The sequence below is a fragment of the Thermobia domestica genome, chromosome 16 (genome assembly GCF_964235325.1).
Source record: "Thermobia domestica chromosome 16, izTheDome1.hap1.1, whole genome shotgun sequence".
NCBI lineage: Eukaryota > Metazoa > Arthropoda > Insecta > Zygentoma > Lepismatidae > Thermobia > Thermobia domestica.
The window spans coordinates 33,781,856-33,798,112 of record NC_137469.1 but is presented as its reverse complement, the minus strand read 5'-3'; the positions used below and the strand labels follow the sequence as shown (position 1 = coordinate 33,798,112).

Sequence of the window (16,257 nt, the reverse complement as noted above, 5' to 3'; positions counted from 1 at the left end):
AAACAATGTACCTTTGAACACCTGTGCTTTTCTCGAATTCAGAGCTATCTAGGTGCAGTGATTAAAATTCATTTGAAAGATTAAATGAAAAAAAAAAAAAAAAAAAAGAACACTACAAACGCGTTTGGCTGTTGTTTACTGAGTGTTGTGTCGAGTAATGTTCCTTTTAATTTTTTCACCCCCAAAACGAAGATTTTTTGTAGTTACCTTTTGAGTTTTGTGCTCTTCGGTTTTCGCAACTTGTGATATTTATTTGTCCAAACTTGGGGTAGAATCATTGGTAAATACAGTAATATTTTTAGTTTTAACTTCTGTTCAATATTTAAGCTAGTGGATAACTTTTTTTCGTAATGGTGACCCTCTTGTACCTATGAACATTAATGCATCGTGTACCTTTGAACGATAAATAATACTGTTTAAAGCTAGACAATGTAAGTAGTTAAAACAATTGATATATTTTATATAGGTTAGGTTAGGATATAAAGTTATTAATTATAATTTTAGGTAGTTTCTATATATTCACTTATTATATAACATAATGTTAAGAGTTGTATATGCTCAACTTTATTGTTCACAAGTTTTTGTTAGAACTTCTCTTCAATTTTTAATTTAATTGATAAAATTTTAATTCTGGGGAGCTTTTTATAGCTAAATCTTTTATTGCAATTTATAACTGTTAATATTTGTGGTTTCTTTTTATATTATTGCCGCAGAAACATTGTAATTATCACTGTTCAAAGGTACAAGAGAGTCTGTTCAAAGGTACACGACCATAATGTACCTGTGAACAAAACGGATTTGTTCTTATTTTATCTTATAAAAGCTATTGTAATTATGTAACACGTTTAAAAATCATCCTCTCTGATAGGAAAGAGATGACTCTTCAAATGTACGACAAAAATCGGGGAATGTGCTGCATATTAGCACCAAAATTTCAAAGACTCGAAAAGTGTTCACAGGTACAACGCCTTCCCCTAATGGTAGCATCTATATGGTTGTATAATGGTAGCATCTATATGGTTGTATAATGGTAGCATTTATATGGGTGTATAATGGTAGCATCTATATGGGTGTATAATGGTAGTATCTATATGGGTGTATAATGGTAGCACTTATATGGGTGTAAAACTGTATAATAAACTATCTAACTATCTAACTAAACTAACTCTATAGCCTATGGAACCCGGGGGTTCGATGCCGCTTTCACAAAAGCTCTCCACTGACTTCTATATTTGGCCAACTGGGTCCAGTTTCTATTTTGTATTCCTATTCCTGCGAGATCCATCTTAATATTTCCTCTCATCTGCGCCTAGGTCTTCCTAATGGTCGTTTTCCGATTGATCTTCCAGTCAAGACTCTGAAAGCGTTTCTACTTTCTTCCATTCTAGCTACATGACCTGCCCACCTAAGAATACTAGACTTACGACCCTAACAATGTTTGTTAAACCATATAAATTATGAAGTTTCCGCCATTCCTCATTCCCGTCCTTCTTGGGTCCGAATATTCGCCTCAGGATCTTGTTCTCAAATATTTTCCGTCTATGTTCTTCCCTCAGAGTAAGCGATCATGTTTCTCAGCCATACAGAACAATAGGCCTGACTATCGTTTTATATATTTTAAGCTTCAAATTCCTCGACGGAATTCGCGACGACAAAAGATTTTGAACTGCATAATAACACGAATTCCCTGCTTTTAGTCGATATTTAATTCATGACTATGGTCTTCGTCTGTTAATATGGATCCTAGATATTTGAAAGTATCCACTTAATCAAAACTTTTATTTAATATTTTAACGCATCCATAATGTGCCGTATTACGGTCCCGATGCACTTTCATGTATTTAGTTTTCTCTGCATTTACTTCTAAACCCAAGTCACTACAAGTGTTTAATAAGACCTCTGCATTTCTTTCTATTGTTCTCCTATCATCCCCTATTAAATTTACATCAGCATACGCCATAACCTGGTGAACACTGTTCAACTCTAGGCCCCGGTTGCTATCTTTGATTTTCCTAATAGTGTATTCCAGGACAAAGTTGAATAATAATAAGCTACCTAGGTACATAAAAAATACTCATGAAAAGAGCTTCTTTGTCAATTCAGTGAGCAAACTGCTATTAAATAACACATTTTACAGTAGATGAATACCTTAACAGCCCATTATGAAACTTCGAAAAATGATTAATCTCTACTGCATATACCAGATGGTAAATACAAACATGCATATCAGATGGTAAACACAAATATACAGGACGTTTTAAAACAACATCGACAACGTTTAGGAGGTGATACCTGACACCAAGATAAGACGAAAAGTATAGAAAAACCTGGATGCAGAAATCCGTAATTTCGGAGTTATAGGTTGCCGATAACATGAAAAACTTAAGTATAAAGGTCCATACCTCCAAAACTATGGGACCTACCGTAGTCGGGTCAAGACTTAACTTAATAACTAATATGTGCGCTATCCAAAAAATACTCTTTTTTAGATTCATAAGATACTCACGCAACAATTTTTGTAAAGGCTGTTTGGCTACGGGCATATAATTTGAAGTGCTCACCAACTTAAAAATTGTTACGGAAGTACCGCAGGATTCTGAAACATGGATTAGGGCACATACTAGTTCCTAAACAAAATCTTGACTCGACTTTGGTATGTCCCATAGTATTGGAGCTAGGGATCTTTCAAAATTCATTTATTTTTTTATATACTTTCGACAGCCTATAACTCCGAAAGGAAGTAGTTGTGCACCCAAATACTTTTTGTCTTATTTTGGTGTCAGAAATCATCTTCCAAATGTTGTCGGTGTTGTTTTGAAACACTCTGTACAAAGTAATTAGTAAATAAAATAGTAAATATAGTCCATATATGAATAGTAAAGTCCATATATGTATTCTTGTTATATAGATTGTAGGATTGGTTTAACCTGTACTATATATTTTCACAAGTTATTAAAGAAGAGCATTGTATTTGTTCTAAGTATTGTATCTATTTTATATACTGACGAGTTCTATACCATTTTGTACAAATGTATATGTAATATGATCCACAGAAAGATTAATAAATCTAATCTAATTTACCTGGAACCTGGAAGTTTTACTTTTAGAAATTAATGAAAGATGGATAGATTACTTCAAGTAATAATAATAATAATAATAATAATAATAATAATAATAATAATAATAATAATAATAATAATAATAATAATAAAAATAGCAAGACTTCAACACACTCTATTTTAAACTATAATGTGTTCCAGTTTCGTATATCTAACATATCCTTCACCAGACACTATAGAAAATAAATGAAGATACAGACATATATATATATATGCTAGATATCAGCATGTATATATATATATGCTGATGAAGGATATGCTAGATATCCGAAACCGTAACACATTATAGTTTAAAATACAGTGTGTGTTGAAGCTTTGGTCAGTCTTTGTTACAATATCCAATCCAAAGGCATGGATAGTGTTCTTATTTAAACAAAAAATAATTCGGTTTATCTCTCTTTCTAAACGATAAATACATATTCATTCACAGATACTGTACTACAGAATATATTTTAAGGAATAAAAATAATTTGTCTTATTTTTCCACTTGTTTATTTTGAAACAATTATGACTCTTTTACGTGCATTGAATTAAAGTTTAAGAAAGAAAGAGTATGATTTTGATGGACTTGATGAAGGTTTGATTTTATCTTTCACACAAGTTAACCACTTTTTCTCCCAGATTTTTTTGTAATTAAGAAGACGTACACACGAGACAATTACTGCCAAGAATGTTATTTAGTGCGTCGTAGATGTCCTTTAGATGGTGTAGTAGTTTTGGTATCTGAAATAAATTCAAATGAAATAATCCTAATGAGAAAAATCTAATTAGTTGCAGTTACATTTAAAAACAAAAATCACAGAGAATGTTCTTGAAAATTTGGTCACAATGTGGAGAAAAAAAAAAGCGTGTGAATATTTGTTCAAAAGTTCAGAGATTGACTGCAATATAAATGTTTAGAATGTGCTTATGCTTCCCTAAAAGATGTATTTTCATTATAGTAGCTATATAATATAGTACGTATGGAAAATTATTTGTTAAAAACAGATCCTATTTACTTATAGCAGTGATAACGAATTTTTCAATGAACTTAGGACTAATGACAGCAAGAAGAAAATAAAAACCACACTTGGTGGGCAGGCAAATTAAAAATTAATAGATAAATAACAATTAATTTACAAGAATATCAATTTAAGAACATACGTATTACTATTACTCAAGTATTATTATTATTATTATTATTATTAATAATAATAATAATAATAATAATAATAATAATAATAATAATAATAATAATAATAATAATAATAATAATAATGTATGTTAGGCAGCAAACAGCATACATAGCCACAGGTGCGCCTTGACAGCAGACACATGATACATGTAACTCCATATATATACAACAGTCTTAGATTATATTTATCAGGAGACAAAATCCACCAGCAATACAAGCTATACCTATATGCAGTCGATATCGTAAAATAATAATAATAACAACAATAAAATAAAGGTTTAAAAAACATTATATGACATGTAAATAAAGATTCGTAGCTAAGATGGAAAAGACAAAGTGCAGTATCCGAAAAAAAAAAAAAAGCTAAAACTTAGAAAAAAAGAAATGATGATAGGAAAGTAAAAGATAAATGACCAGATTACGAAATAATGACATTTAAGGAAAACCTTTGAAATGGCACCTCGCTAAATTAAATAAATAAACATTATAGGTTCTTTAGAAATTTAATAAGTTCTGGACGAACTTAATTTTTATTTGCAGACAGCCATTTACCATCACTGATTTATATTAAATTACTATTATCAATAATGGAAGATTTTAGTGGGGAAAGCAATTTGAACAAACAAACAAACAAAAAAAAAAAAAAAAAAAAAAAAACTGAAGTCAACTTTTCAAACCAATGTATTTCGCACTATTTCAGACCCCATTGTTCAGGGTAAAAATAAATTTTGTAAATATAAGTTACATAATTGAAGTAGGACCAATGAGAAGATTGTGAAACAAAGAGCCATATAAACTTTAATGTCTTTTACATTGTACCTTTCTGATGATATACTTACTACAGGGAGTACAACATACAACGCAACCTGGAGTTTGGGATATTAGAACTTTTGAACCGGAAGTGATACATAAATAATGGTTGTATCAAAGTAAAGCCTTGTTCATGCATATATTTTTTAACTAGGAAGCAACGATTGAAGTACACTAGGAGCCACACAGTGTTGCCAGGTGTAAGCGAAGGTGTAAATTAATTTTTTATTTTATTTTATTTATTTATTTATTTATTTATTTATTTATTTATTTATTTATTTACAAAACACGTAAATTGACTCATAACTCATACGTATGGATGTTCTGTTGTTAATTTTCAGTTTAGTTGGAGTAGCTTGGAAACTATGGAAAAAAAAAAGATTTTTTTTCCATCGATAACCAGTCGGATTAGGTCTCTGTAAAGGGTAAGGGGTACGTTACGATAGTTGGCAATTTTAAGTAAAAGAGCTTCATTAATGTACACTCATGTCTAAAATGATTGTCGCATATCTATAAATGTCTTCTTGCAAGAATATAATTAGATAATGATTTTGCATTGTGCTTTTAATACTGAAACTATGTGTATAATCGGGAAATGTATATTTGTGATAAATTTCAAAGGAAAATAATTACAAATACGAAAATTAGAATGAGTAATACAAAATGTTGCTAAATGGACAAGAAAGTTTTATTTTCGTTTTATTGTCCTTATTTACTGCTCTTTTGACATGAAATTTGCCACATACATGTCTTTGCCGATTATACACATACTAACATTATAAGAAATACCGGTCGAATTCGTTATCAAATTATACTCCTATAACAACATATTTATAGACACGTGACAATAATTTTGGACCATGAGTGTACCTTGCATTAATAGATTTTGCTTTACATTAATTTGATCGCAAAATTCCAATTACACAAAGAAGTTATCAAACCGTTAAGATTAACCTTAATCCTCCGTTGTTTCCAAGGCCTGAAGAAATTCGAGTAAATTTTTTGTTATTGAGATTTACAGTAGGAAAAGATACTTGTAAAATAATTATTTTTTTCCGGCGAAACATACCTTTTGATTGTTTTGGTTTAACGTTGTTTTTCATGGTGAGACGTAGACCTACAGTTTATCATAGGATTTGAACTAGATAAATTTCCAGCTGGTATATTACATCCCTAACACCAAGAAGATGTAGAACTCTTGTGTTTTGTGGTCAGTTTTTCCACGCTCTGTATGGATTCCTAGTGTGAGGGTACACATAGTTCGAATCCGAGGAACTCATGTCCATGTCTCACAAAGCTTCAGTGAAAATATGGGTCTGACTTTTAACACCAAACAAACCATAAAACAACAGAAAGAAACATAGTAGTTGAGGGAAAATTAAATATGTGGGGAAATGTTTCAATATATGGAAATTATATACAAAACTAATTTAAAGAGATAGAATAGCTACAAAATTCTTATAATATGTAAAGATATGGAAAATAAAATTTGCTTAGAAATGGACATAAGATATAATACAACATATAACTTTATTTAACTATATACGGACTAGGAAAAAGTAGGCCTATCAAAGAAATAAAAATGAAGGTGACTTTATTTGGGATGCATTATGGGAAGATGGCTGAATCGTTTGAAATGAATTTTGGAACATAGCTATTTTGAAACTTTTTTTTTTTTTATCATATCGCTTCGATTAACATGCTTATTCTACGAGAAAAAAAGGGTTCCAAATTTATTCAAAAATAAATTATCTCATGAGCCCTCTCAAGTCAGGAAAATGTATAAAATTTCCTTCAATTTTAATATGAAGAAAGAATTATAGAAATTATGAAACCCTTTTAGAAACAGAATTGTCGAAAATGTCTGGTCATGTGTCCACTTATTTCTAATGAGGAGTATGTATATATATATTTCTAGTTTATCATCTGAACTTGAGCAGATCGTCATACTCTATTCTTGGCAGAAATTTCTAACCCTTCCTTCGCCTTAAAATGGGCATTTTAATCAAAGTGGCAAAGTGACATTATAGAAACCCAGTTTCCAGTTAAGCATTAAATATGGTCAAAAATTCGTTTCAAACTGTTCAGCCATTTATCCGTGACATGTATACATATTACCCTCGTTCCCAGGGGTAAAAGTGAGGGGTAACGCAAGGGGACGCCGTTCCCCCACTTCCAGAAAATATCTGTGGCGTCCCTCCATTTCCTAAAAAAAATACAATGGGCAAAGATAGGCACGGGGGATGGCGTGACGTCATGCATCTCCCTACCATTTCAGATCCACTTTTACCCCTGCTCTTCCCTCTTAAGTGCGAAATTTTTGAAAAGGCTGGAGCATGTTTCCGTTCATTTTTAATAAGGAATTTATATAGCGACTTTTTATCTTCCTTACTTGAGGGGCTCCTGAGATATTTTATTTTTGGCATATATTTTGAACTATTACTTCTCTCCTGGCGATACGCATTATAATTGAAGTGACAAAATAGAAATCTATTTCCAGGTAGGTACTAACTATGTTCAAAAAATTAATTAGGCTTGTAATTGTAATATAAGTTTGATATTACTGATCAGTACAATGCTTATGGAAGAAAAAGAGCCAGGATCCTCTCCATTCTTTAAAATGACCTATATCAACTAGAGGTCTGCACGGCCCATAATTTTAGTCCGGGTCCGGTCCGGCCCGGTGTGATAATCAAATGAGCCCGGAATAGGGACGACTTACAGAAACTTAATAATTAACGCAAAATTGTATTTTTATTGACAGCAATTAGGAGTTTAATTTTGCAGTTGTGCTTTAAAAGTTCTCCAGAAAGAACAGTCCCATAAACATCGTTGTACAGTGTATTTAGAAAGTTAGGCCCAAAAAGGCCCGAGAAATGTAGTTGTATATTTAAAAATTTACGGCCCGAGGCCGTGCAGACCTCTAATATCAATATGTTACGATACCATTTACCTGTCATCAACAGGGATTTTAAGATTTTGCCTACTTACCTTTCTTGTTGGTTTTTATAACAAAAACTGAATGAAGGACAGAGCACTTCACAGCACAACTATTTATTTTTAAAATTGTTTTCTGTAGCAGCGGATTCTTACGCCTTGTCTTCTGATTTAGGATGGGTTGGATCTTGATTCTCGAGATTTAAAAGGTTATTAATGGAATTAGCGAAATCATCAGGCTCTGGCTTTACTAAATGAAAAAATGAGAGAAAAAGTCTATTGTTAAATTCTTCGTTCGACCCGTTGGAAGCTTTAAGAGGACACCACAGATAGAATAAATATTGTTAAAGTCTGTCTATTTCAGGTGTGCCCTCAAAAAATATGTGAAACATATTTCGGACCCACCCCCTCCGCCCTCTGACGGAGGAAAGCCTCTTTTTGCTTAAGGAAAAGAAATGAATAACCTCGGCCGTGTTGCAAATTTGTCATTCAGCCGTTTGGTCTTGACGAGTGAAGATCGTAGGCTACTTAGAATGGCTAACAAGACAGAGCATAGCGAAGTCCGTGAAATAATTCATTGAGGCAATGCTTCTGCATCCAACAATTGAAAGATCTCGGCCGCAGCAACCTGTCCTTCCACTTTCGAGGGAGGTACAGGAAAGCACACATTGACACCAGCGACAGAAGGGGCACACTTTAAAATAGAAAGGCTTTAATTCATTATTTACAAACAAACAAACAAACAAATCTGCGCTGTTGGGCTTTCAAACCATATCTGTAGTCATACAGAGAGAGACAAGGTTCTACTCAATTGCCTGCTAAAAGAGGCAGATTCCCTCTAGGATGTCCCCTGTCTTACGACTTACGGCACTGGTAAAGGCGAAATTGTGACTGTGTCCCCCTCCTTAAAACAATATGTTTAAAAAAAACTCTTAAAAAGAGAGAAAAATTATTCAAAATGCCTTTTTCCAATGTAAGCTTAAAGCATTCGGAAGATTTCTGACCGTTAATATTTTCCAGAATACAATCTTGGAAGGAATACTATGTCAATTCCCATCTCCATGTGTAAGTTTATACACATTCTATTTAATATTTATAAATTTCTTACTTTTAATTCCAATCTTTCATTTAATTAGGCTTACGTGCACAAAGTTTCATGAATAACAAGGAGAAAATTTTACACAAGTCGTTGAGTTGCTACAAGGTCTTTGCTAGGCTTATACACGGTGAGGGAGATACAAGGCGTAAGCGCAGTGTTAGTCCTGTAATGCACTGAAGTTATTGCAATCAGTGAATAAAGAAATGAGTAATTTGGGCTCATTAACAATTTTACAGGTATCTATTACAAATTGTAAATAATATGAAGCAGGAAGAAATACTAGAATGATAAAAATAATTTATAAGCACTAATAATTAATTAATTTGAGTTTAATTTCCTTCTTCAGTATCAAGACTCTGTGAGACGGGGTCTACTTCTTAAAGTGAGATCAGAACCAGAACTCGGGTTTGTACCCGATACGTATATCCAGATCCATATTCAGGTATTTTACGGCCCTGGGTTCAAGAAAAATTTGTTTTCTCCCCTCTATTTGATCGTAAAAATGAAATGAAATCTTTGAGTCTTACGTCCCACGTTTATGCCGGTTAGGCTAAAGGAGACGGTGATGATGAGTAATGAATGAAATGGTGGAATGAAGAAGGTGCGAGGAAACGGGAGAACTCCGAGGAAACCCACGCACATGGCATTTGTCCACCACAAAGTTCACTTGGCGGGGGCGGGGATTGAACCCGGGACCCCAAGCACCAGAGGTGAACGCTCTACCACTGAGCCACCGCGACCTCTCTATTTGATCGTATTATGCTGGTAGCCAATAAGCAATAGCCTCAGCTCCGAGTGCAAGTATCGATGTAACGAGAAAACTTGGTAGTGCTGAAATAGCAACATCCTATTTCGTGTAGATCTCCGTTAAATTTCTGTCGTTGACAGCCTTTTTCTTCTGCATACTATACTGCAACATCGATTTTTTTAAAAATATGCAATTCCTGGAAATTTGCTGCCATAAGCGTAGGCCTATATGTATCCCTACTAGGAACAATGAACCACGTACACATAAAGCACGCGAGGTAGAGACTCGGACATGAGAGGGCGCTTGTGAATACTTGTATTGTTTGCTTTGTCTCCATTTTATGACGCACACAACTGTAAAGATTTTGAACAGGACTCATGAAAAGGACTCTCGTGTGCCTGTTTTAGTTGGATCTTAATATTGTAAACATTTACAATACTAAAGAAAAACATTCGTAGTTCTAATATTATATAATCACATCATTTGTACAATTAACTTATATTCAGGAATGAGTCTAAATATTTATTAATGTCAACTTTTCAATAGAAACTCGTCGCCTTCTTCAGCGACTTACTTTTACATAAACAAACATTGCTGTTTTTATAACATTTCATGGCTTCCATTATAATGATGTGATGTGATTAAAACAACAGTGTTTACGTGAAAAAATAAACCGCTGACGAAGATAGGGGTTTCTATTGAAAATTTCGGCATAAATTAGTAATTTCGGCATTAGTCACATTGGAAAGTTTAAGTTAATAGTGCAATCAGTGTAGTTCTTTAGTTCCATCATTTGTACTTATACAAAAGAAAACTTTTTTTTTTTTTCAATTTTATTCGGTGATAACACACTAATTGCACACCAAGAGAAACCACCTCTGTACTAAGCTATCGTAAGCGCTCAGTAGCTTAGTAGCAATCATGCTCTTCTAACAGATACCTCATAGCAGTAGTAGTTTAGTAGAAAAGGCATTCTACTATTTCCTGATAGGAATTAATTTGTCACAGTTAGAAAATAAAATGGTAACTTGGAATTTATTCCACACATTCTGCATTCTATAAAAGTAAATATCTGAAGTTTCAATAATCTATGTAAATGAAATGGATGCTGTTTACTATATATCATTATGGAAAAACGGCTGAAACGTTTGAAATGAATTTTTGAACATAGTACCTACCTCGAAGTGGGTTTTACCATGTCAATTTGACTAAAATTCATATCCTATGGAGAAGGAGGGAATTTTAAATTTATATCCATAGTACAGTATTTAAAGAATCCCATAAGTTAAAGATACAAATAATTGCTCATAAACACTACATGATGTACACTGAAAAACTAAAATAAAGGAGACAAAGTTATCAGTGAATAGCAATAGTTTGAATTATCTAATTCACTGGATGCAAGGTAAGATTTACTTAATTGTAATTAGGGAGATGAAACTCGGTAATATAAAATTCTCATTAAAAATTAGTGAACGTGTGTTCCAGCATTTTCGAAAATTCCGCTTCCGAGGGGGAAGGACAATTTTTATATTAGGTTGGAGCAAATGAAATATCCACATCAGATGCGTCCTTTCCAAATAAAATAAAATAAACCTAAATAAATAATTAAAATAGTCCCACATTTTTGCTATTGTTCAGCCTACGACTGGAGTCTATGGCGAAAAGAAAAGAATGAAAAAGAAAAAGAAAACATCTGGAAGCTGCTTTGCGAAGAAGTCCTCAATCACACGTTGCATTTTTCAATCATCAGGGACGGCCTTACCACTAAGTTAACTAAAAGATATCTACACTTGATAACTCTATTCTGACTGCCTTACAAAATAAAATAATCTTCCGATAACAATATCAAAGTAGTGCTACACTTGATAACTCTATTCTGACTGACTTACAAAATAAAATAATCTTCCGATAACAATATCAAAGTAGTGCTACACTTGATAACTCTATTCTGACTGACTTACAAAATAAAATAATCTTCCGATAACAATATCAAAGTAGTGACCGTAAAAGGCAAGATTAAAAATATCTCAAATTACTCAACTAACGTAAACATTAAATTGTTTCCAACATTTCTACTGTTAATTCAGGAAGTACAAACTGTAAACTAGTCGTAATTAAATACGAGGTGTGACCAAAAAATACGGTGAATAATTTTATTAGAAATAAAGTAATAAGCCTACATGGAATTTGATTTAATCTCCTTCACAGTATTGTCCTTGTTTAGCAATGCACTAATCTCAACGTTCAATCCACGACTGGAAGTATTTCTGTAAGACTTCTTTTGGAAGAGCGTTCAGCTGCTCTGTCGTGGCCCTTTCAATGTCAGGAATAGTGTAAAAACGTTTTAAGTACAGTTTTAATTTTTGGGAAGAGCCAGAAGTTGTATGATGCTATATCTGGAGAGTACAACGAATATGGACAGACAAGAATATATATATATATATATATATATATATATATATATATATATATATATATATATATATATATATATTGGCCAGAAACTTGCGGATCAAAAGCAAGGTGTGTCACGGCGCGTTTTCGTTGTGAAGAAGGAAGCCATTTGCCCATTTAAGCGGCGGTTAAAATGCTTTTCATGGACTCATACGAGATGTTTAGTGCTCCGGAAAGCTCTCGAATATTTATTCCCCTGTTTGAACAAATCATTTGTGCCACTTTTTGCACATTTTCATCTGTTTTTGACGTCGAAGGATGTTTTGATCGTTGCTCGTTTTCAACCGACTCCTTGCAGCTTTTGAATCGCTCATACCACTTGTAAACAGTCTTCAATACCGTCACTTCATCGTCACATACTGATTTGGACATTTCGTGAGTTTCTTTGATACTTTTTTGCAGCCTAGAACAAAACAATGTTGGCGAGCGATAGATACTCTTAACACGTCCTCACTCTTCTGCCTCTGGAAGTTAACTAACATGTTACAACTCGTTCAAACTCAACACTGACTGTACTAAAGGTTTAGGCTACTGGGCTTACTAGTTGAAAGATATACAATATCGATAGATGGCACTGTGCAACTACATTTACTGTACTTTTGATCACATTTTGTAGGCATTATTTCAATACTGGCTAACAATAATGTTGACAAAAACGTGTATTTTATGTATACATTATTAATATTCACAAATAAAGGGCTTAAGCCTGTAACAACATTCTTGCTTATTTTACTCTCATTTAAAAGCAACATTCCAACAATATTCATTACTGATGCTGTAGATGAAATTAGTACGTATTATCTACGATGTATAGCATAAGCGTATTAGTATAGACTAAACTAATGCCACATTGACTTGATCCCTAGTCTTCCGTTGCAAGCGCTGTTATCAGCTGAAGGAATTCCACTCACTTTCTCTCGCTTAGCAACAGCTCAACCCTTATTGGCTCAACGCGTGGGTGTGTGAGGGTGTGAGCTTTAGTTCGAATTTTGGCCACGGCTCAAGACATTTTGGCAGCACAATAACAATGCAGTATTTTTGTAACAAAACAAAACTCGCAATGTGAGCAATTCTTATTTCACGGCTGCCTTACATTAGCTGAAGTCAGACAAATTAGGACAAGATAAGAAATTTGCTTTGGTAATAAAGAAGTCACGAAATATTGTTATTGAACAGGAAATTCAGGGAATTACACTATCGTAGAAAAAGTAAGAGGATTTGATGTTGGTAAGAAGTATCAGAATATTTTATTTGCTTAAGTCAGCATTTCTCAAACAAACTGTGGTCCGTGGACCGCAAGTGATCCTCAAAGTCTGCTCTTGTGCTCCTCTTAGGTAAAACATTAATCCAAAACAGAACAAGAATTTTAGGAAAAGCAAAAATGGATTAAAAGATTGCGATTTTGGCCAATAATTAGTTTTAGGATTAAGAGCCATAAAATTTTTGAACGGCCCCTAAATCGAGTTTTCGTATTTTCTACGGAATAAGCACATCTTACTGAGTTAACTGATAGCTTGGGTTTGGCTATGTTGAAATATATTGGATCTTTTGGGATAGTAATTAGTTTTTTGGATCAGGGGCCACAAAATTTTTGAGTTGAGTTGAGTTGATTTTAGTTTAGCGTCTCTTGCAGCCGCGAGGCTATATGAGACGTGGACCTACTGATTAACGTGGAATCCGAACCACATGAGCTCCCGCCGGGAATCGAACCCGGGCTTCCCACGCCAAAGGCGCGTACGCTAACCGCTTAGCCACGGAGGAGCTCACACACACAAAATTTTTGAACGTCCCCTAAATCGAGTTTTTTTAAAATTATTTTCTACGGTATAAACGCATCATACCGAGTTAAATGATAGTTTGGGTTTGGCTACAATATATGTAGCTCTCCAGATATAAGGACCTACAAGAATTTTTTTGATTGAAATATATTGGATCTTTTGAGGCATTTTTGGATCAGAGACCCCAAAATTTTTGAATTTCCTCTAAATCGAGTTTTTTTTTTTTTTTTTTTTTTTTTTAACGAAATAAGCGCATCATACCGAGTTAAATGATAGTTTGGTTTTGGCTACAGTATATGTAGTTTTCCAGATATAAGGTGTACAAGGAAATTTTTGATTGAAATATACTGGATCTTTTAAACCAAAAACAGATGTAAAATAAATAAATAAATAAATAAATAAATTTCGCATCACATTTAACACCTGAGAACCACAGAGTTTGGAAATTACATAAGCTAGCGTTTGCTGTCATTACCTTTCTTAGAACTGACATTTTATGTAATTTATTATTTTTTCTGCCTATAAAATATTCTTAATAGTCTCCAATTACAAAAAAAATCCTATTATGTATTTCCTTCCATTAATGCCAACATAAAATTAAGGCAGTTCCATTTAATACTATTTAATATTATAAGTTGATATTAATATTTGAGGATCACCGGAAAAGTCCTTCGAAAGTAAACTTATAATTTTATTTTGTATCTTTCGAGAATACAAGGGTTTCCACAAAAGTCATGATATCTTTTTTATTTCTAAAAAATAAATTACTTATTATTATTTTTAATGAAAATAGGAACGAAGCAAAAAATTCTGAGATATGCAAATGGAAGGTTAGCACATATGTAAGCTTACACGTAGGTAGTTCAATGAACATACATGTCCCCATCAGGATATATAGTTTATGAAAACGTAAGTTCAACGAATTTTTCGTTTCGCACATGTGTTCCACACAATAACTCCTTCATTTTTTTTTTTTTTTTTTTTTTTTGTACATCTTACTGAGTTAACTGATAGCTTGGGTTTGGCTATGTTGAAATATATTGGATCTTTTGGGATAGAAATAAGTTTTTTGGATCAGGGGCCGAAATCGCAAGGTGATAAGTTTGGCGAATATGATGGATACCCGAGTACTGCCCATCCCTATCACGCGAAAAGAACCTGCACATACGCTACTGTATGGGTTGCAACACGTATGAAACGAACGACTCGTAGTATTCACTTTTCTCGTGCTATATTCTGATGGAGATATGTATGTTCATTCAACTTCCTACATGTAAAGTTTACATATGTACTAACCTTCCATTTGCATATTTCAGAATTTCTTGCTTTTTGCATATGTTCATTAAAATAATAAATAAAATAAAATAAAATTTAAAAAATAAAAAAAGAATTGTCATGACTTTTGTGGCAACCCTTGCATTCTCCAAAGATATAAAATAAAATTAAGGATTTACTTTCGAAGGAAATAAAAGTCGTGTGGTCCGTAGAACAATCTGACTAACAAGAATACTTCTTACTTAAAATTTAAAAAAAAAAAAAAAGTTAGAGAAACACTGGTGAAATGAAGTAACACAAATCATTGGTCAAGAAATTCAGGGAACAACTTCAATCGAAAATGTGAGGGAATTGGAATATGAAATAGAAAAGCCAAGAAAATGTAATTTTTGATGTTTGGACTAATACTTAATACAATTGGTTAGAATTAATTTCATTAAGATGAAGTTAATCCTCTATTACAGTTTTTTTTTTCCGGAAGAACTATTAATGTATTTTTGAAATTACGTCAGGTCACGGGGGGGGGGCGTACATATCCTCTTCTAATTTTGACTACCAATGGTTAATTATTATTGGCACTACTGGTACTATATAAAGAATAGCTAACAAATATAAATGGCTGGATAATTTTAAATGATAATTATATCAAAATACCAGTATTTAATCTATACTAATGGATAAAAGAGTAAAAGTAACTCGAATCATCAACGCCCAGCAACACTACTACAACTACAAACATGAAATTCGGAAACAAAATTCCCTTTGTCACGAAAGTAAGGTTAAAAAAGGATTTTCGGGTGTTTCAGGGGATGTTCAATACTTTGGGAAATAGTATGTGCAACTCTAACCAAAAAAAGTTT

The 16,257-nt window shown here is 33.0% G+C and overlaps 1 protein-coding gene across 1 annotated transcript in view; it reads right to left on the bottom strand.

Moving 5' to 3' along the window:
• Positions 1-3,581: 3,581 nt before the first annotated feature.
• The window catches only part of LOC145672445 (uncharacterized), a 62,470-nt gene continuing 49,794 nt past the window's right edge, over positions 3,582-16,257 (bottom strand). Inside the window, exon 3 of the mRNA XM_081741599.1 lies at positions 3,582-3,842. Coding sequence (XP_081597725.1) covers positions 3,793-3,842 — 50 coding nt within the window. The 3' untranslated portion in view covers positions 3,582-3,792. The remainder of the gene's footprint in view (positions 3,843-16,257) is intronic.